Genomic DNA, 22,890 nt, shown 5'->3' with positions numbered 1-22,890 from the left:
GAATGAAATTTTCAAATAAATCAAAATATTTTCATAATTTTACGCAAAACTTCGTGTTTCAGTATGCCAAAAAAGTACATCAAGAACATCGCTTATAAAAAACGCAACAAAGCAAAGATTCGTGTAGCGTATGGACTTCTGTATTAAAAAATTTGAGATTCGACTAACGCTCGTGTGAAACTTCTGACCAATCAATTTTATTTATCTCGTAAAAGGAGGCTAGATGGAATTTAAAGAATTCACGAGACTGTGTGGGGTAAATAATATAATAAAGTCTGTGATGTTCAGCGTCAGGACTCACTCGAGTTGAGATGGATTATCCGATATGCAGTGTAGAGGTGTAAGTAATAATAATAATCTAAAAAATTCACAAAACTACGATAGTAAAATGGACGAAAATTAAATGAAATAAAATAATGACGTAGAATCACGTGAGCTTAATGTTGTTCAAACCTCTTACGGATTTGTTATTGCTTAGGTATTCAGACTACTGAAAATAGTAAATACTGTCGCTATATGAATATCACTTAAATTGTATAAAAACATTTATTGAGTATGCTCGCAAGTGTGCTTCATAGAATCCAACTATCGTAATCTAGTAAGGTTTCAAATTTCTAAATACATACTTGAAGTACAAAAGGAGGCTTTAAAAATATGCAATGCTTGATCAATGATCAAGTAATATCCTTCAGCTTCAATTATCGAAATATTAGTGTATACTATTCGTATTAATCAAGGTACTTTACTATTGTGAATTTCCTCCTTTGGATATATCGGGCGATGGTACTTTGTTAAATATCATTAAATTTTGCTCTCGATAAATAATCATTTTTTTATATTAACAAAATAACTTTCCTCAAACATTTGTGAGTTTGTATCGAATACAGTTGACTAGAAAGTTGCACATAAAAGTGTAATAACAACGTTGGATGCTCGCAATAAAATGTACTAAGCACTTAACAGTGTAATTTTAAGATATTCCACGTACTATAATGCACCCGTGAGAAGGTAGCCTTTGCTTTGTATAAAAAAAAGAAAAAAAAGAAAAAAGAAAAATGTGCCTCTCGATACACAATTGAAAAAGTCTACTCTGCGCGATTAGTTACAGATTAGGTACACAGGCACATGGCATCGCCTGATAGTACAAGAATCTGGGAAATTATTTACGGTAAAATCATTAAAACAATAAATATAATCACATTGTAATCTCTCTGACAACAAATGGTCAACATATCAGAAAGCCCAATTAAATCTTCAAGTAGAAGCATGACCATGTTAAATTTTTGTATACACGTAGGAACATCTGATTTTTCTAGAACCCTTTGAACAAGAGACCAAGGTTTCTTAATGACTGTACGATGGGCTACGAGTGGGTGATCGGCTCGAATGAGGACTTGACCAATTGCTCTGTCTACTGCTTTCGGAACTGCTGGGTGAAGATGGTGGCGATGGTGTTGGTCGATGATAAGGAATTGGTCGTTTTCTAGCACTGTAATGAACGTTATTTTATTGATAGTAGTAGAAACGGCAACGACAAATTTGTAGTCAGTTCGCTGCAACATGACGTGTTTTTTTTATTGACGTTAATTTTTCGTTACAAGCACAGACATGTTATTTCTTTTCATTAAATTTCGAATTTGCCTAATACAAATCGAGTAAAACGATATTAATGCTAACAAATTTGAATTAGTAGTAGTTAATAAACGGAGACATGAACATGTGAGATAATTTTGATTTTAAATATTTGTTAATTCTACATTTTTTCACACGATGGTTCGGTTTAGATCAAGCGGTATTATTCTCATTCTTGGTAAGTTTTCGTGGATAACTGTGCTTTAGGAATCTGTGTCTTTAATGTAAGTGTTAGAACTTAGGAACAGAATTTAAACTTTGGTCAGTAACGGTGAATTGTGCACAAAAATACTTTACTCTTAAAAAAGAAGAGCTTTGATGAGTATTTAGATATGGTTGAAATAACACGAATGTATGTATGCATGAACTACAAATATGTAAGTATTCACTATTACAACTCTCTATTACGTCTTTCTCGTCAATAGTACACATTTATGAAAACGATAACTATAAGAAAATAAAATAACACATGCAATATGGAGTAGCGTTTTCATGCGACATTGAATAACTCAATACAAAGGTGCAAAATAAAATAAACGGTACTTACCTAGTGTTCAATTTTTCATTCTGATGCAACAGATGACTTGGAAATTACAAAAGGCTCATGAATCACAACACAAAATGAAGAAACGACTAGGGAGGCTTCACAACTAAACGCGTTTTTTTTTTTTTTTTTATTTGCAATTGATTGATGACGATATATATATATACACACACACATATATATATAGATATATATATATATAATATATACATATACATATGTGTGTATGTATGATATAAAAGAAAACTCACTACCAGCCATATTAAATTTACAATAAGTTACGTGAAAAATACACACATGCTACAACTAAAATAAGTGTTCCTCATAACTTTAATAAGCATAATTCTTAGGAAAATGAAAGATATGTCCTGTACAAGATTTTTTTTTTTTTTAAACAAATTTGAATCGGTGCTCAGTTGTGCCAGAGCAGGGATTGAGTTGAAAAGATTAACCGTGTAGCGAAATAGATAGTTAAGAATCGCAATAATTACATCGTACATTAAGCTAACACAATAAGGCTTACAGTTACCAGCCGACTCAGTTGTCCTGGTTGTTTGTATTATTTGAACTAGAATGGACTGCGTGTTACAAACTAGGTTTCAAAAAAAAAAAGAAACAAAAAAAAATTTACTTTTTTTTTATGGTATAAAGAAAAAAAGGAAAAGTAGTGAATTAAGTTATAGTATTTACTTTCTAAATAAATGTAGGAAATTAAAACAATAACTGAAGAGAATCACAACACTATCTTCTATGCTTGTCCCTCGATCTGTTTCTGTTGAATAGAATAAAAACAAAACATTAGATTCAGATAAAACTGATATCAGGATATTTCGGTATATATTTATCTGATACAGTGACATTCACCGATTTCATCTAACTTTCTTATGAATCATCCGAAAGAAAAAGTTCAGTGGAAAAATTCGCAACTGTCGTATTTATTGTAATCAGTAACAATGGGAAAACTATTAGATGACGTTTAGACTATTGAGATGTCATTTTTATTTATTTATATAAGTATTATAAGTATATAGCCCGGTTTCTAAGTAAAAAATATTAGCAATTTATTTGTAGGGAATGCAACACCATTGTTTAAATTTTATAACCGATTTTTCAGCAGGAAACGTCAACGGTTAAAAATTCATGTGTGCCGTCAGAAATTCTGAGAGTGAAAAAGCATAGAAAGAATATTCTTTATTTGCACACAGCCAAATTGGACGTACAATAAAACGAAAAATTTGATCAGTACATTCAAATAGATTTAAAAACGTTGGATTAAACGAGAGAAATTGACTAATTAGTGCCAGGCCTGATTGAACAAAAAAAATGTATTGCATATCGAATACTGTACGCAGTAAATACAGCAAGACCCCATTGGTCAAATAATTGTACCGATTACTGTTACGAATCTGACAATATGGCCTTAATTTTTGCTGCGTTACAGATTAGCAAAGCAGTTGAAGTAAAGAGACACGTTTATGCATAAGTTTCGTTGGAAATATGTAATTGGATGTTGAAATATTTCACTCATGATGTGAAATTCCCTGATCGCTTTGGTTTCTAGACTTTTACGAAGACGCCAGAATGCCAAGTTGTTATTTTCATCGGGCACTGTTATTTTCCGCAAATTTGACGAAAAAAGTTTCTGATATATATATATATATTATATATAATGATATATATTTCATAATTTTAAAGTCAGAAATGAAGGGGTAACATGTAAACAACGACGTTTTAAAAATTATTAAATAAATAAATAAAAGTGGACGAATCATTGCTACACAAAATAAAAGTGTAATTACGAATTCTAGCTTGGTGCACTGGATATTTATATGCGAAATTTAACTACAAAATTAATCAGTAACGATGGTTAAATATAGCTTACCTGGTGATTCGACGTCTGTCTAAAAAGCTTGGTGAACCATGACGACGTGGAATTGATGGTGATCGAGATCTACTTGATGTTGAGCTGCTGGAACTCGAGTGCGACGACCGGCTCGAACCGCTGCTCGACGATCGAGAAGAACTAGAGTAGCTTCGTCGACTGTGCCTAGTAGAGCTGTGATAACGATAGGAATTTATTGCTAGGTAACAAGGGATATGTACGTTTTGTATTATTTATCGACCTAAGTTGACTGAGAAGTGTGTCAGTTCTTGAAATTTACACATTGACAACCAATTATTCAATTCGATTGGTATTTGTTTTACTCAAAAGTATATAGATCAAGATTCATTAAAATATATTCATTTTTTTTTTCTTTAACTAGAATCAATTAACAGGAGGCATTGTTATTGAAAATAACAGCAACCATTCGATTTCTCTTGGTGACACGTTTTGCGATGCCTACAATATTTCAAAAACAACTTGATCGATTTACTTAAAATTTTGAGAGAGTATTTTTGGATAGTTTATCCTCTTAGCACCAATCTGCTCTGATATTGATAGATTTTACTTTAAGCAAAGCATACCTATTTGAAGAGCGTGAGCTGCTGCGACTGTGACTTCTTTTTGCCTTGTTTCTAGACTCTCTAGAAACAGATCGTGAACGACTCAGGGATTTTTTTGACAAAGAGCGGCTTCTCGATTTTTTCGACAGAGACCTGCTTCTGCTTTTAGACTTCTGCAGATGTGGTGAAACTGATTTCTTTGACCTCTGTGGCGATCTGGAGACCGACCGCTTTGCCCTGGATGACGATCTCAATCTGAAATTGTTTGTTATTATTATTTGAAACACGAACCTGTTTTTAATGAGCTATGTTTAGATTTTAATCGTCTCGATTAATTTTTTGTGTATTAGTAGCTTTGGAAGTATTTACTTGTCGGTATGTAGTTAAATTGTTTACGGCAACGACGAAGGGCTTTTTCACCACTTCAAAAGTATTGAAGTAAAGAATTAATCGTGCTTGAAGTATATTCGTTTGAACTTGGCATTTTCTTTCAGGTAAATTTGATTTAGTATGAAAAAAATGACTACGTTTTGTCTAAAACTTGAAATATCTTAAATAAAAAATCATGATGCTGTCCTCACAAACAGATAAATAAAGAAACTATTCGTTCAGAATCAAACCATATTAAATATTTCGGGTATGCGACACGATCCTACTCATCAAACTGTAAAACTCATAAAAGTCCTACGATTTATAGTTGAATCAAGATTTAAAAAACAGAACACAGTACTAAATATGCCACCAATTTGAATATGATAATCGGTGGAACAGTAAGATTACCTTCAACATCTCATGCGTGAGAAATGAAATTTATAAACTGAGATTCCATTACATGCTATTGCGGGTTATTAATAACGCAGTAATGTTTTAGAGCTTCAATAATATCTTACACGGCAGATTGATTGCTGGGCGACCTGGACAGGTCCTTCTCTCTGGATGGTGACCTGGAGTACGATCTTGACCGCGATCTAGAATACGACTTGTTTCTAGGCGAAATTTTTCGCAATCTTATCGGAGACCTCGACGGCGATCGAGAGGTAGACATTTTCGTAGAAACGAAACAAGCCGGCGATCTTGTCGTGGAACGAGATATAGACATATTTTTTGGCGAAACGTCCTTAGATTTGTCTGAAATCCGCGAAGGCGATCTGGATAGAGATTTGCCCTTTGACACTGACTTGGATTGAGGCGGTGATTTCGCGGGTTTTGGCGAAATTTTGTTCGATTGTCTAGGCGAGTTGGATATCGATTTACGCCGCACTCTAACCGGCGATACGGAAGTAGAACTTGACCTGGAACTCCTGTGCTTCGATACCGATCTCGAACGGCTATTCTTGGCAAATTTTTCAACAGATTTAGATCTCGATCTCAATCGGGATCTGGACCTTGATCCAGAACGTGAACGGTTTATCTTCTTGACAGGACTTTTTGATCTCGACTTGACTGCTCTTTGGAGGAAATGTGTCGTCAGTGGAGGCGGAGATTCTGTGGGCGACCTCAGTCTTACAGCGGCTTCGGCTCTAGTCAAGGGCAAAGCAGGCGATGGCGATCTACTTGTGGCTGGAGATATCGCATCGGTAGGTTGTACCGGTGAAAAAGATTTAGACCTTTCCTGTAAAGGCCCGATAATTTTATGACCTAATTTTGGCGGTTCCTCCGGTAGCGCGATGTCAAAAACGTTCTCGTCCTTCCTCTCGACTTTTACTTTAATCGGGCTGATTACTTTTCTACCTAAAGATTCTCTGGCTTTGGCAGCCAAGCCTGTTTGCAACTGTTTCAAAGTGTTCAATTCCTTCTGTCTCTCCTCGTCCTCTTGCTTTGGCTCGTCGTCTGCTAGATCTCCTTCGTCTTCGCTCGAAGAGCGTAGACTAACCCTCGGAGTGATGGTTTGAACTTTTCGATTCCGTGAAATCGAGCGTGACTTTTGTTTTTCACTGTCGTTCTTCTTCTGCTCCTTCTTTTTGTCTTCTAAAATATCCTTATAACGTTCGGGGTTCCTACGCACCGGAGAATAACTTAGACTGGATCGACGGGAGCGGCTTCTCGACTTGCTGCGACTCTTGTGATCCTTAGATTTCGCTCTTGTCTCTTTGCCTCGTCGTGGCGACCTTGACCTCCACCGAGATCCTGACCTCCTACGCCTGGGTGGCGACGGTCTTCGCCTGGAACTGTAGCGTTCGTACCTCGATGGACTTCTGCTTCTTGAAATCGAACGTCGTCTTCTGGACCCTGAGAATCGTTGTCTTCTGGGCGAGGGTGACACGTGTCTGTGCCGCGAGTGTCTCCTTGGCGAACGTCGCTCTGTTCTTCCCCTTGACGGCGACCTGTTGCGACGGAAGGGCGAGTTTCTTTGCGCAAACGGTGACTTGTCACGATTTTCTAAACTGACTCTCCTGGCAGGTGATTCTCTGGGCCTCCTAGGTGGAGGTGGAGGGGATTCGTTCCTTGTTCCAGCTCTTCCGATTCTATCTTGCCTCTTCGGTGATTTGTTTCTAGATTCCTTCTGCTTTGGAGAAGTCGAACGGCTCCTGCGCCTGACTCTCTCTTCCGCCTTTTCCTTTTTCAGTTGATTTTGCGCTTCTAACTCTCTCTGTTCTCGCTCTTTTATCCGTTTCTCAAGTTCCTCCAACTCTCTTCTCAAGTATTCTGTTCTTTTGCTAGTACTTTCAGCTTCGTCCACTTTTTGAATTGTTTCCGCCACTTTGTCATGTTTTGAAGATTTTTTTGGTCGCTCTGGAGAGCTGCGAACAATGTAAAAATGATTAATGAACAACATGGCCTGCATTGTAAGAAGTTTACATTATTCTTACAAAAAAGTTATCCAAGATCACTTCGCGAGGCATTATTTTGACGTATAAAAAGTTTCAAACTTTCGTAGAATTATTTGGAAATAGTATTACGTACGACTATTGCTTACCTTTCGGTAGAGCTGTCAGATGACCGATGCTTCTTTTTCGCAGCTAACTTCTTCTTCTAAAAAGAAATAGTTCTCCATTATCAAGAGTCAATTAAGATTAATGGAATGAACACCAATCATGCAGTCATATTTATTCTCCAGTACCGACTATTATTTATTTATTCGAATTGCAACTTAATAATGTTAGATTTCATAATCTGTTTATTGTGATAATATAGTCTGTTTATTCCATGCCGTACGTAAGGAAATTCGTCCACGTCCCATACGTTTGTATATTTTATGTATATTTCTATACATTAAGGATGTTGCCTAGTTAGAAACCGAACGATCTTTCGAATTCGGCGCTCAACAAAACCGTTTCATAAATGGTATTTCGCATTAGAGTACGACAACTAAACATGATGCTCATGTCTGTTAGAATCGGCGAATAAAAAGTAAAGAACCTGTACTTTGTGCAAAAAATTGGGTTTCAATGCATTTATTTTATCCACATCACTTGCCGCATAATTTGTGGTAATCCTAATTTGAAGACGACGAATGGATCTGTGTCGTGGGTTCGATGTAACATTATTAAAAAAAAATTTTTCTTCCCCTAATGCGGAAAGAATATAATTCAATTGTTGCGATTTCTTTGTTTTTCTAAGACTCCGATATGATTTTTAAATTCAGGTAGAATCATAACATAAAATCGTACATAATCTTAAAAGTAAAACAAAGAAATTGTTTGTGAACAATTGTAAATAAAGAAACGAGAAGGCTATGATTGAGCATCTGCGCGAGCTTAAATCGTTCAAGATCTAGGCAACGCCCTTAATCCTGTTAGAACTATAGGTAAAGAAAAATAAAAATGAAATAGCTACTCAAGTAATTCAATGGTTTCAATTCGCATCTTTCAATTTCCCATTTTTTTTTCCCTCTTGTTTGGACTATCGATATTTGCAGAATAGAGTCCATAAAAAGGATAAATAATCCGGAGAGAATATTTTGTTTTCTTTTTCTAACAAGGAATAAACAATGTTTTATGGCAGAAGCTTCGAACTATAGTGTTGGTGCTTGACACAAAACAAGTGAACATACAACAGTCGTAAATTCATACGAATGTAGATTACGAATAATTATTATTACATTGAGTAGCGGCATATCAGGTACTCACTCAGGGAATGCCTCCTGTCAAATGGCGCTGATAATTACAAACAATACTGAGATTTACACTTTGAAATAATGATTTGGTAACTTCAAAATCAAGATTAAACCTTGTTTGTTTTTTGTTTTTTTTCGGCTTCTTTTTTTTGCAATAAACAAGTAATGAGTTTCCATGCTAATCAAGAAAGAATGCAAATTTTGATTACTTTAATGTTTACTTGTGTTGACTTATGTTTCGTATAACAGAAAAACACAAACAATATATGTTGCATGCACCCGATTCTCGTGCCAAGGTCAAATTTCTAGTTGGTACTAGTTTTTTTCTCTCGCTCTCTCTCTCTCTCGCTTTCATTTTTATTTTCTTCTTCTGTTTTTCATATCAAAGTAACTATTCCCTACCTCACGCTTATCTTTCCCATCTGATTTAGACCTCTTCTTCTTTTTCTTCTTCTTCTTTTTAGATTCATTGTCCGAGGAGCTGCAAAACAACGACAATTAAATCTCACTGTTTTCTTCAATATCCTTCTTTTAAATCTGTTTTCCAGTTCAGCATTTTCAAAAGGGCTGATCGTGAGTAATCAACCCTCCACATTCAATGGAGTAAATTCTCCACATGTTCTGAGTGCATGCGAGGAGGCTACCCACGCCTGTCGTCAAAGGTCTCGAATCAGACTGCTCTCTGTGTCTAATGAGTCGTCGCTGAGTGTAGAACGAACTTGCACTTCGGACCCTGATTATAATATTTTAAAACTACTTGACAATTGTCCTTACGTACTAAGACAGAGCGAAAGTTTTATTTGGCTTGTCACGGTCAGTCGTAGATCCATTCGAGTTCTTCCAAATTTATCGGTTCAAACGTATGGATTTAAAATTGTGCAGTTAAAGCGATTTCTCATACATTTATAAAACGTAAAGCTACATCAATGGAAAACTTATCAACATCTGTTTACGGGTTTCTGGGAATATAGTTTTAAATATCAAGACATATATAATTAACGGATGAATGAATTGATTAAGACAGTGAATCGAAAAGTGTGTAAATGAGTTATTATAGCAACAATATGTATTTACAAAAAGTTTTTCAATTTAGTTACCTGCTATCATCTGAATCTTCGCTTGAAGAATCGCTGTCCGATGACGAGACTTCTATTTTTTTATGTTTCTTCTCCTTCTTCTTTTTCTTAGCTTTCTCCTTCTTTTTGTTCGCCTTCGGGGACTCGGACCTAGGAGATTCCAAAATTGTTAATCATTTACGAAAGGTGAAATGTTTTATAATTCAAACAAATGATTTGGATGAAGGTATATTTTCTTTTTCGTATAACAAATTTCTTGGAGTGGTCGACTTCCGTCGTTCTTCTTCTCGACAAGTGCATACCTTGTGCTAATATAAAAAAGCTGTATTACATTATATATAACATAGCATAAAAAAAATTTTGTGACGGATGTGATCAAAGTATTCGAATTCGGCCATTGCGATTCTCAAGTTCCACAAATAAATAGCACGTTTAAATCGTTTGTAATTCGTTGCGAAGTAGATGTGGATAATTATGGCTTTTCTTTTCGACGCTACAGTATTAGTTATAATAATATGTTCGCAGTCCAATTAAATGGTACAAGCAAAGAAAAATGCAATGATCGTTTGAAACATCAGTATACTGCTAATAAGTAACTTGAAAGGATTGGTCAGTAATTTCATCGAGATGTAAAATCGAGAACAAACCATATCTTTCAATCGAATTGATGTAAGAGACATAATGTAATACAGAAAATTTGAGGAGTATTGATATAAATATGGGATTAGCATTACCTTGATAACCATCGATAGGGACGGACTTGTCAGAAAAAAATAGAGAGATGACATTAACAACAAGCTTCATTGGTAGATAACAACATCAACAAACAGATAATAAAAATGCACTCTTTCGCAATAAATATTGCACTGTGATTAAACTATAGAAAGAGTCAAATCTGATCAAAAGTAAATGTCTGCTCGATCTTTGTATTTGATACTTTCATTTATACATATTTGCATCGAGCCAGAAAAAAGAAAGAAAAAAGGAAAAACCTGTTCGTTAAACGAAACAACGACAAGTTTATTATCAAAGAAAAGGATGGAAAAACATTCTGAATGATAAATGATATTGATCATATCGAAATTTCTCAAGAGGACATGAAAAAAGGTTCAATTTTAAATCCCACTTATGTAAAGAGACACATTTTTGTATTCTGTTTTTTTTTTTTTTACCTCTAGACTTATTAAAAGTTTGTTACCAAGAGGTGAAAATGTGAAATATAGCAAACATTTACTCTGAAAAATTGAGAAGATACTTGCAGCGCATCATTGAAGAAAATAATGTTACCTTGGGTAATAATGCATAAAACTAATATATATTATATAACACACACACACACATATATATATATATATTTTCTATATATATATATATATATATATCGTATTGTTTCGACGTTATAAGTATGAAATATATTAGGCAGTCTGAAAGTCTGAGGGTTTTGGAAATTAGACGCGACGGGCACACTTACCTACTGAGCCTACTAGGTAGGCACTCAGTCCTCCTCAGTTCTGTTTGAAACAGAGAAACGTGTACGGGGCATGAAATAGTAGGCGGTTTATGAGTCAGTATAAAACATCAGATGTGTAGTAAGCGAATGAACGAGTGCGAAAAGTGATAAATGAACATTTCGGGGGAAACAAGGACACTACTGGGGAAGGATGCCAGCCCAGAAGCCTCGACTTGATTAGATTCCTGCTGCTGATGTGAGAAAAATCGTTTAGTTAATTACAAACTTTCGATTAAATATTATTCAACGAATCAGAGATTTGCAATTATATTAGAATACATAAAAACTTTTTGATTGAAATTTAGAAAGTGCAAGTGAATTATACAATCAAAAATTCATAACGATTGAAAAGAAAAACACGGCGTCAAACTTGAATAACGTATAAGTCATTTACAAATTATCGATGCGCAATGTAAGACAGGGAGAGTGAGAGAGAGAGAGATAGAGAAGCAAAATGTCAGCAGGAATCCTAACAAGTCTAGCCTTCGTCGACTCGTGCACCATTATGATTGAACATACCTGTCCCGTTTGTGCTTTTTTCCCTTCTTCTTCTTGGAGTTACTTCTAGAACGTTTTCTCTTACGTTTCTTTTCGGGCACTGTTGTAGCAGCGATTGGATCGGGGCTCGGTGTTCTTACAAATTCATAGACTTTATTCGCAGCTGCTCTCGCTTCGGCTTCGCGTGCGTGTCTTTCGGGATCCAGGCTGCTTCCCTCTACGAAAAATTCTGAGATACCGAACGCCTCGCGTAATTTTGCATTCTTCTCTTGTTGAGCCTCAGCTATCTGGTGTGTTTCTCGCACGCTGTAAAATAAGCGTAACAACAATTTATCACACAAATGTAATCCAAGTATTTAGTATTTATGTTTTATTTTTACAAAAATTTATCGATCGCATCGAGTGGGTTGATTTTGAAGCAAAGACGAGTTAGGTTGTACCGCTTCTCATTGTTTATAATAAATATTGTAACAATTGAAGATACGGCTATGAAAAAAACATATCCATACAAATTAAAAGATTTCTTTGACAATGGAAGTGAATTGTTCATTTTTTTTTTTATAAACGGTAAATCGATTCAAAAATTTTAAATAAGTTAGAGGTCACCAAGTGTTGGTGAATGTTTTCCTAACTAAAGAACACAATATTAAGAATTGCGGTTTAAATAAAAAGGGAATGGTTTGAAAATTTTAAATGAATGAAAATCGAATAAATATCGAATAAAATTGAAAAATCGCACAATTTTTCATTGGCAAAATTGGATGTGTGGGAAACGGAGTTTTGTATAATTGAATAAATACACTTCGGTTGAGAAAATAACAGATTTTGATTTAAAAAAACTTATTGTTACTGACGTTGTAAAAATTGAATAGAAAAGCATGAGTCATTTTTCTACACGCTAAAAATGGTTTTTCTGTTTTTTTTTTTTTTTTACAGTCCAGCCTTTACGTTTTAACCATGTTCGAAATTAAATTTAAAGGTAGATCATTTTAGATAGTAGTAATAATATCACTTCCAATAAAAAAAAAAAAAACCCAAATTACGATTGGTTGGTACGGAGTGAAATTTTTCTTTTTGTTTTGATCAAAGTACAATAAATCGAGATAATTTTTTGTTTTCAAACTTCTTTTCCCATAAGCAGCAATTTATCAGTTATTACTTAGAACATGCATCACTGTGTATCAACATTTCAACAATTCGCTCAACTTATAAATTAGTCAAAACTTTTCACATCACTTCCTGCAATAATTTCAATTATACCTGGTACATCACTTTTTATACAAATTTATTGCATCCAGCCTTACAAATTAACATTAAATGATTCGTAAATTTTCGAACAAACATGACGAGTCTGGAACAAAAAAAATTTTCCTCCAAATACTAAATAATAAAAAGATGAGGAGCGTTGAACACATACCGTTTTGGCAATTTAACAGTCATCATAAAGTTTTGTCAATACAAATCGACATCACCGATCGCAGAATTTCCCTACAAGATTTTTAGTAGACAAATAATGAAACGAAAAAACGAAAAAAGAAATCGACAAAAACGAAAAAAAAGTATCAATATTACGCGACGATAATTGTATATCTGTACACGATGCAATTATAGCTGTTTATACATAATTTCTTTCAACTCTTGGATGGTAGAAAATTAAGAATAGAGTTCGATAAGAGTAGGTAACGGAGTGACATAATACTGGAGCTGCTGTCGAGCGAACGAAGCGAGCCACCCCCTGATATTCAAAAAGTAGAAGAGGGGAGGATGGATGGAGGATGGAGGATGGATGGATGGATGGATGGATAGAAGGATGGAGGGAGATACGGTGGTGAGCGGTGAGCGGGACGGAGAGAAATCACCCTCACACATCTAACTGCACGACTTTTCCCCAGATCAATACATGCCAGCTGTCCCCTTTGCACTTAATTATTACCGGTATGATTATTAATCCCGCGTGCACCTTTGCACGCATGGTATGGAGGTTGCACTTTGTTTGCCACGTTTAGAAAACTCCGTGAAAATGAGGTTATTCGTTGGAACAAAATGATAAGGCTGAAGTTAGATCATATTGAAGTTATTTAGTAACTTTGTCTTAACGATTCATGACGAGCATAAACCGTTATTTCGCGATTTTCGAATTGTCTTAAATTTTTGTAAACCGTAATAAGACAAAACACACTCGTACTTCCAAATCTTAGTTGTTTCAAAATTATAGTAAAGTTAAGAAAATAGTAATTATTCCTCCAATGTTTCCTTACGACAAAGTTACTAACTTCAACCTCGTGTCAACCTCGTGAAGTTAGATCATATCGAAGTTAGGAACGTTGTAAGGAAACATTGGAGGAATAATCAATATTTTCTTAAAATTACTATGATTTTTAAGGAACTAAGATTTCGAAATATGAGTGTTATTTGTTTTATTACGGTTTAGTTACGATAACGTTACTAGTTTCAATTTCGTGAAGTTACATCATATTAAAGTTAGTAACATTATCGTAACGATTCATGATTAAGGAAAACAGTTATTTCACGATTTTGGAATTGTCTGAAATTCAGTAAACCGTAATAAAAAAAAAACACACTCGTATTTCGAAATCTTGGTTCCTTGAACATCACTGTAAAGTTACGAAAATAGTGATTTTTCCCGCAATGTTTCGTTACGATAACGTTACCAATTTTAATCTCGGTGAAGTTAGATCATATTTATCACCGTTTTCGTCATATGAGAAGAAAGATTATACACTTTTGGACAATGAAATAAAATGTTCAACCAATTTAAGTTTTGTATGTTAAATAAAAAAGGGGTAAACGAGATATTTTAAATAAAATCAGAATTTTTACCAACATAAGACAGTGAAAAAAATTGCCGGATTTGCAGAAATCTTATAAAACTTAAATAAACTTTTCTCTGACTGATTTGAAAACAAAAGGTTTAGATGGAGCTGCACCGATTAATTGCTTTTTCATTGCTTGATTATAAGAACGATATTTGTATTTACCAAATAACGATACTTTCCCGATTGACGAAAAAATAGACGCTGAATAAATAAATTGGGCCGATTTTCCTGATTCCCCAGTTACAAGATTGACACTCTGAAGTTGCATAGCGCATAAAGAAATATCTATTGTAAAATAGTCATGTCAAAACAAACGTAAACTTTGCAAATAAAACAATATTTTCAATCTCATAAGAATTTTGAAAAGGAATAATTTGAAACAAAAGATATCACAGTTTAGAATGCAGTATCTGAAACGACTGAGAATGGTTATGAGATTTCAATCTTTTAATGTGTGTTTTTTATGTCAGAAACGCGTAATTCAAGAACATGATACGTGAAATTCGTAGATAGGCTTCCAACCACAATTAAAAGAATAAGTATTCATTGTTGGAAATAAACTGAGCCATCAATATCAAATTATAATAATATAGTAATATTATTGAAACCGTGAATTTCGACAAAATAAACTTGGTCATAAACAACGTTAAAAAGATCACATTATTCTACAATTTTTTTTTACTACAAAATGTGTTTCGATAAGCCTATGAGGACATGAGTAAGATCACTCGATCCTTTCGTTCGTAAATAAAATCTGTACAAAAGAGATTAATTTTTTATGATCGCTTAATTGGATGAAAGACAAGTGCAGTTATTATACGATTGTTATAAGTTACCAATGATATGTAAGAAAAAATACATTATAACTAGCCGAAGTAGATTTCTGACAATTTACAGGGTAGGTATTCATTCAGATACAAACAAAACAGCCACATCATTCGTTAAACTCGGATTAATAATTCGAATTTGACGATAAAATAGCATATTATGTTACTAGTGCGCAAAGTGCGTGATTTCCGATGAGTGTGAAGTTTGCAGCGTGAGTCGTAAAAGCGAGGGCTCACGCGCGTCAGATTTGGCCGATCCGCACGTGTGTCACAGGGTATTTTTTCCAACACCTGTGAAGTGAAGTTTAATTTAAACAGCAAACAAAAAGTAAGCTGATCATTTTTTTTAAATGGATCATGAACAATTCAGATGTCCACAGACATGGCCTCCGCTTCATGAAACCTAACCTAAACGCGCAACTTCGTATTAAACTCGGGCCAATGACGTCACTGGCGGTGCGTAAGATTAAATTATCGGAAAGTGTGCATGCGCCAAGAAAGCCCTAGCGTGTAAAACCGAACGTTTTAGATGTGAGCATGCTCCAACATCGTTCGTTACCTCATTGTTCGAAAATCAGACTTTCCAATCTAATGTGGGAAAAAATATTTCATACTCAGAACGGTAAAAGTGGTTGAACTCGGGTGTTTTCAATCGGATTCCAAGGTTTTTTGGCTCGTTTTCTTCGCTGAACACATCCCGACAATGTTTTATATCGCATAAGTGATACGGCTAACAATTTGTAGGAATAATCACCTCACAACTGACCGCACGCTGCTGCGGCGCTCGGCCAACAGATGAAGTTGAATATCGCGCAGCGTACGCTGACAACAACAGCAGTGCTGTTTTGTCCGCTGCTGAGCTGCTTTTCTGTTAGCTGCCGCTGTGATTTGCTTGGCGGCTTGCAATTTCCTGCGCCTCGATCGTTTCAGCGGTTTCTGTCGATCGAGGAAGAAGTTTCCCTTCCACAATCGCTCAAAGAAAGCTCTACCGTCGGCCGGACCGCGGCCTCTGGCCGTTTTCACACGAAATGGCGAAGACATCGTCATCGAGGAAACAGTTTTAACTACAAACTTTGAACGTCACACAATCCAAAACCCCCCCAATCACTTTTCATTAATATTAATCGCGTATAGCGTGAAAAAATAATTTGATAATTATAGCAAATCAGATATATAGTGGTCCTTGTCATACTTGTATTTCTTGTAATCAAGCCTTGGAAGGTAGGAATTATTACTTTGTGGCCCAAAAATCCGTTGGAAATGATATGTGCAGCACTGATCTAATGTTAGTTTATTTTTTGTTAATTAATAAATGCGCAATTAACGATTATCAATTTTCCTTGTACCGAAGGTATGATTTTTCCTCTGTCTTGCGCTAAATCGATCGTTAATTGGGATTGCGGAGGCAACGTTTTCCGTATGCTAATCCTGAGGGGGGGCAATCAAGATTCCTCCTGGAGTGTTTTAATCCCCAACCAACGAGAACACTTGCAGGGAATGGTAGGCATTATAGAAAGAGAGGCGCGGTGAATTCTGAGAGGGAAATGTAATAGCTTCCTCCCAACTTCCTCCATGCCACTTCATCTTTTGTTACCTCGAGCTTCTGCTTTTTTTAACTACAAACACCAATCTCTTTTACAACATCAAAGAGGAGGCAGAATATCTTTTCATCGCGAAGGGTAAATTTTTACGATCAATCGTATATCTTTCTGAATTTTAACTCCGATTCTGTATCAATTTTTATTTCGTAATTCTTTATTCACTCCCGTCTGCGGTTTTGGCTTTTGTCCAAATTATTCCTATTGTTACACGTCTACTTATTGTTATTCACTGTTATTGTTACTGCTACTGATGTTACTATTATCATTATTATATTAATAAACTTGGAACATCAAATCTTATTTTAAAGATTTAAGGAAGACTTTGGATTCAGGCACACTATTATAAATTTTAAATAATCTTTCTTTTAAATTAGCACAGACATTTTATGACGATTATTAATTTCACGTAAGGAAAAAATTATAAACAATCATTTTTTTCTCCGTTGACTAACGATCGGCAATATTTTTGTATTTCGATTACCGTAGATTGTTATTATAATATACACACCCATCACTTCAAGTTACAATTAATATAGACGATGTTAAAAAAATATTATTCATATTCTTTTTATTATGTTTATAATTTTTATTGGAGACACATGGATTTTATTTATTAACACGAGATTTTACTCTGCAGAATGAATGGAAGAACCGCCCTAACAATATCTCACAACGACTCGCGGGATAATGTTCGAACAAAAAGTACGGTTTACTTACAGTTCATCGTCAATATCCAACACAAATCATCGTCTATTATATGATTTGTCCAATTTTGTCGCGTTATATTTTTTCCTCAGTCTGCTTTTCTTGGGCAGAAACCGTTCTCGATTTGTCTGATTAAAAAATATTGTGCTGTAATTTATATAAATTACGTACAAAGGTGAACTCGATTTTTGTTTGTTTTAATAATCTGATAAATTTACTGATTTTCTTATCGTTGTTATACGAGTATTGTTGTTGTTTTTATGATTACTGTTACTGTTATTATTGTTATTTTACTTCAAGAGGTCGTTACACTTGTGTTTAAATTAAACCTAATATATTATATTAGATTATATATATATACGTGTGTGTGTATATAGAAATTACGAACTAGTGGAAGACTTTTGTGATTTTATAAATAAATTTTAATTAATATCTACACCGTAAGCTACATATTTTATTTATTTATTTCCGAATACTCTGCGCTGCAGATTCGCAGCCCGGCTACGCGAAGCCTGACGATACGTCGGTTCATTTCCAAACTGATATCTGCACCGGGATGCTGACTGAGAGAATCTCTCTCTCTCTCCTCTCTCTCTGTCTCTGTCTCTCTCGCTTCCCTATTGCTGGCGAAAAGGGCGCCGGCGCCATAGCAAGTCGATATTAGGGGGAGGCGAATCGGGGGTGAGATTTATACGTTTTACGCTCTCGGAGGTATGGTTTGCGTTATAACGCACCGTGAAACTAACCCTAAGCCTATGGGTAGATATTACATTACACCGCCCGTTGGGGCGGATTGATATCCCAAATTTTGTATTTTCAGCTACACCATTTCGATAATTTTCCTACAATGGAATTTATTTATTGGAGCGAAAAATATCCATCGAGTCTGTACTCTGCGATCGGTGGATAAGTAGTTTATTTCGCTTAAAATCGACAGGCTACAAGTGACTGTACTAATCGGATTGTGGACCGTAATACAAATTTCAACATCGCGCGGTTTTCACGAGATTTTAGAGAATCCAAATGATTTCTATAAATTTCATAGTATTTCAGGGAATTCGTGTGATTTCAGAGATTACCGGAATTTCAATGATTTCAAGCGATTTCGGGGATTTCACGCGATTCCAGAGACTTCCGCAATTTCAGCGATATCAAAGTTTTCACGAGATTCCAGAGAGTTACAAAATTTTAGCGATTTCAGGGATTTCACGTGATTCCAGTCTTCCAAAATTTCAGCGATTTCAAGGTTTTCACGAGATTCCAGAGAGTTCCAAAATTTCAGCGATTTCAGGGATTTCACGTGATTCCAGAAACTTCCGAAATTTTAGCAATTTCAAACGATTTCGGGGATTTCACGCGATTCCAGACTTTCGAAATTTCAATGAATACAAACGATTTCGAAGGATTTCAGGTATTTTATGTAGTTTGAAAAACTTCAGATATATCGGAGATCGCAAATGATTTCAGATTGAAAGGATTTAAAAAATGTCTTAATACTTCAGGGATGTCAAGCGATTCCGAAGATTTCAGATGAATTTACAAGATTTAATACAGGGTTTCGAATGATTTCTTAATATTTCATAAGTTACCGGGATTTCGCATGTTTTCAAAGATATTAAGAGTTTTCGAACGATTTCACTAAGTTTCATAAAATATCATCAATTTGAAAAAAAAAAATTCACAGATCTTCAGGGATTTCACATGATTTCAAGGATTTTGGATGATGTCAAAAGGTTCTATAGAGATTTTATCGGATTTGATATCGCTTCACGAAATTCCAGGGAGCATATTAGAGATTTCAAATGATTTCGTACTATTTGTACACTGTATTGATGATTCTTATGGTTCAGACATGAGTGACAATCGTCCAATCGTTCGAAATTCAAAAAGATCGGTTAGGGAGTTAATCTTATAAAAAGCGGGAATTTTAAAGGGGTTTTCCGCTGCATTTATAACTGGTTTTCCAATAATTCTTGCGCAAATGTGTCTTCATGCAGGAAGAGCTTAAACATTATTCGCAAGGTTCAAGTTCTAAAACGAACTGCACCAGAGCTTGCATAAAACATTTTGATCGGCAAGTGTTAATAATTTTACGATTTTACAAATCAATATTGACTTCAAAATAAAAAAACCTCCCAAGTCTAAGATTCGTTTTTACAATTTTTTTACTCTTCGGGTAGATGATCTGGGATCAGACCAGACCGTTAAAAAGGAGGAACCGATGTCTTTTCAATACCAGCTCGTTGATATCACGCAGTAACCTGAACGCTGCGTTATGTAGAAAATCCTGGAATATTGCTTCCCCCCCTCCCAAAAATAGGTTTCCCCAATGTGATTCGACGCTTTGTGGAAATCCGATCGATATGTAAGGCTTATGTAGTCAACATTGGAAGAATATGGTTTATATTGAAAACTTTTTTTCTTTTCGGTCTTCAAATGTTGTGTAAAAAATATGAGTATTTCGGCATTTCGATTTAAACTCAATATTTTGAGTGCCAAGTGATACAGAATTTGTGAAAAACAAACGAATATGACCAATTAAAATTTTAAGTCTCTAATTGTAATTCAATTTTACTTGTATCTAGTGTAAACTGACACTTATACTACGGTAAAAAATCTTTATCCTTAATCATATATCACAAAAATTTTATTTTTGTACTTCTATTGAGCATTCAGTTTATAAAATTTGTTCCAAAAAAAGTAACCGTCAGTTTGTTGACGGTGAATAGTAATCAAATGCTAAAATAGTACGAAATAGTTTTGTTTTTCAATTTGCGTTAAAACCTATAGACGTGTTAAGAATGTGGAAAATATCGGGATGATGAAATTTTCATCATGCTTCAAGCAACGGTTCAAGAATGATTCATACAGTGATAGATAAAGTTACAACGCATATATAGATCATACTCACTTAATGCGGCCGAATTCGTCACGAGGAACGCTGGGCTGGACATCGCTGCCCATTAACATAGAGCGATATGATTCGATCTTCTCGCCGACCTCCTCGCTAGTAAATCTGTAATAGAAATAGTTTTCTAAATTCTGACGTGACTCGAAAGTCACAGTCTCAGTTGTGCTCCAAATAGAAAAAAATGTCGGGTTTCGAGTAAAATGTTTGAAATTGTTTAAAAGTATTGATATGACATAAAGGCGGTCTTAAAATTATAACTTGTTTTTCATCCATTCTTCAGGCATTCCATGACAATGAGTCAATTTTTATCGTAAACATTTTATGACAAGAATAGAGTATGAATCCGGAAATGAACTCATGATTTCATCAACGACAATCTCAGTTAATTAAAAATTACAAATACATGAAATTATGTTAGTTCCGAGCTAGCTAAATTAAAACTCACCCTTGATCCTCGAGAATGTCGGCAAATTCTGCGCACTTGACTTCGATCTTGCGCTTCCGTTCATGATCCAAGATTTCTTTGTTAGGTTGTTTGTTGAGTTGATCCAACTTCTGGAGTTCCTCTTCAGTTTTATACGAAACCTTGTCTTTAGTCTTACGGACTATTGCCCAATTTCGTTGCACGTGCCCGTTGGTTCCTGAACCTCGGGGCGTTTGCAATCCGATACCGTTATACATGTTGCTCTATGCCTGGAAAAATTGAAATCACTGATAAATCAAATTACCAATATTTGTGTTTGTTTAGTATCAGCTTAGTTGAGGTCAAGTTTAAACACCATTATTCGAGAATGTGTATCAAAACAAAGTAACCAACAAGTTGATAAAGATTAGCCGAATCTGATGAATGAGTAAACATTGAATTGAATGAAAAGGAATCGAATATTTTATCGGCATTGCCGAAGCACAGTTCCATATTCTAGTCGATAATCCCTCTTAAAATTTATTTATACTTAATGGCCCTGCATTGACTCATATCCAAACTTATAGTCAATGTTGGTAAACATGCTATGTATTCTTACAGGTTTACACGTAATTTTAATTCATTTCGATATGTAATTTCAAATGAGGATGATTTGGAAAATGCTATGAAATAATATGCAGATCCAATACAACTGGAACTTGTTCATACGGATATTAGTGTATTTTTTATTCTTGCAGGAAAACAATCCATCAACAGTACAGTCCCTGAGAAATAACTTTAGCAGAATGAATTTATTGTTGTGATTCATGTATGTAAATAAAAAGTACATAGCGACGGGTGGGTGGCTGGAACGAGTACTTTGCCACAGAAAACTGCTAGCTCAAGCCAGTATGTACATAATATACTTCGTGTGCACAAGTAATTTAATAGTGTATGAGGATTAATGGTACTGTAAGTTACTGGATTTTGTTCTTAAAATTGGGTATCATGAACCAAATATCACTCGAGTGGTTAGTTGTACAGGGTGTGCAATATGTGTAGAAACTAAATAATACACGGGATGAAAGTAATTTCAATGAAATGAAGATGTACAAGGGTGTATGTAAAACAGGCGGCAAAAGTGGGCGCTACGGTTAGCCAAGTTAAGGTTAGAATTAGCCAAGTAGCGCATCGATTTATCGATCCGGCAAATATACTGGGCCAAATATGTGAAATGGTGATAAAATTACACTACGAGATTACTTACGTCGGCTGTGTCACTGCTTCATTGTTATTGTTATGTTATAACAACACTGGACGACGAACTGAATATCGTATCAATTGATGAAATTTAATTACGGAAAACACAAGTACGACCTGCATTCGTTGCCATTTTGTAATACAACTTTCTGATTTCACCGCGATGTGGAGCTATGATCGTAAAATCGTTCAGAAACTATATCACGTGACTTGAGGTCTAGTTCACAAGCATCTGTTTTTCACCAGTTTAAAAGTTTTTAGGGTTAGTTAGGTTAGATTTGGCGAAATGGGTCTTCGTGCCAATCAAATTTAAATAGAAAGAATAAAAGGATGAATCCCGGACCTGATTCTGACTTATTTTTCATTCGAGAAGATAAGATTTACTGTTTAAAGCTGACTTCTGATTGACCTAGATGGCGCTTATCACCGCTTTCACGAGTGAAAAATATGTCCAAATCAGGGTCCAAAAGCAATAAGTACTAATAACGTAGTACCAAACAAGTTTGCAAAAACTATTTCATGTTATACGCAATTGCAATTCAACTTGAACTCGATTCTAATCCGACTTTGATCCACGATGCAAA

General features: G+C 35.1%; 1 protein-coding gene across 4 annotated transcripts; it reads right to left on the bottom strand.

The window, feature by feature from the left end:
• Positions 1–121: 121 nt before the first annotated feature.
• On the bottom strand, positions 122–22,633 carry LOC124309236 (serine/arginine repetitive matrix protein 2). Of its 4 annotated transcripts, none has more exons than XM_046772665.1 (11): positions 22,314–22,633; positions 21,089–21,336; positions 20,644–20,748; positions 11,784–12,068; positions 9,776–9,904; positions 9,081–9,159; positions 7,539–7,594; positions 5,512–7,362; positions 4,643–4,876; positions 4,059–4,232; positions 122–1,489 (listed from the first exon to the last, which is right to left on the bottom strand). In XM_046772665.1, the coding sequence occupies exons 2-11, from the start codon at positions 21,322–21,324 to the stop codon at positions 1,345–1,347; spliced, it is 3,294 nt and encodes a 1,097-aa protein (XP_046628621.1). In that variant the 5' UTR covers positions 21,325–21,336; positions 22,314–22,633; the 3' UTR covers positions 122–1,344. The 4 variants fall into 4 exon arrangements, with proteins under 4 accessions (XP_046628621.1, XP_046628622.1, XP_046628624.1 ...); XM_046772667.1 differs by lacking the exon at positions 122–1,489 and adding an exon at positions 2,481–2,948 and having other exon boundaries at positions 22,314–22,626; XM_046772666.1 differs by lacking the exons at positions 20,644–20,748; positions 21,089–21,336; positions 22,314–22,633 and adding an exon at positions 16,181–16,499.
• Positions 22,634–22,890: the final 257 nt, after the last annotated feature.

The sequence above is a fragment of the Neodiprion virginianus genome, chromosome 7, assembly GCF_021901495.1.
Source record: "Neodiprion virginianus isolate iyNeoVirg1 chromosome 7, iyNeoVirg1.1, whole genome shotgun sequence".
Lineage (NCBI taxonomy): Eukaryota > Metazoa > Arthropoda > Insecta > Hymenoptera > Diprionidae > Neodiprion > Neodiprion virginianus.
The sequence above is the reverse complement of the archived record's forward strand: the minus strand, read 5'-3'. Positions and strand labels throughout refer to the sequence as shown.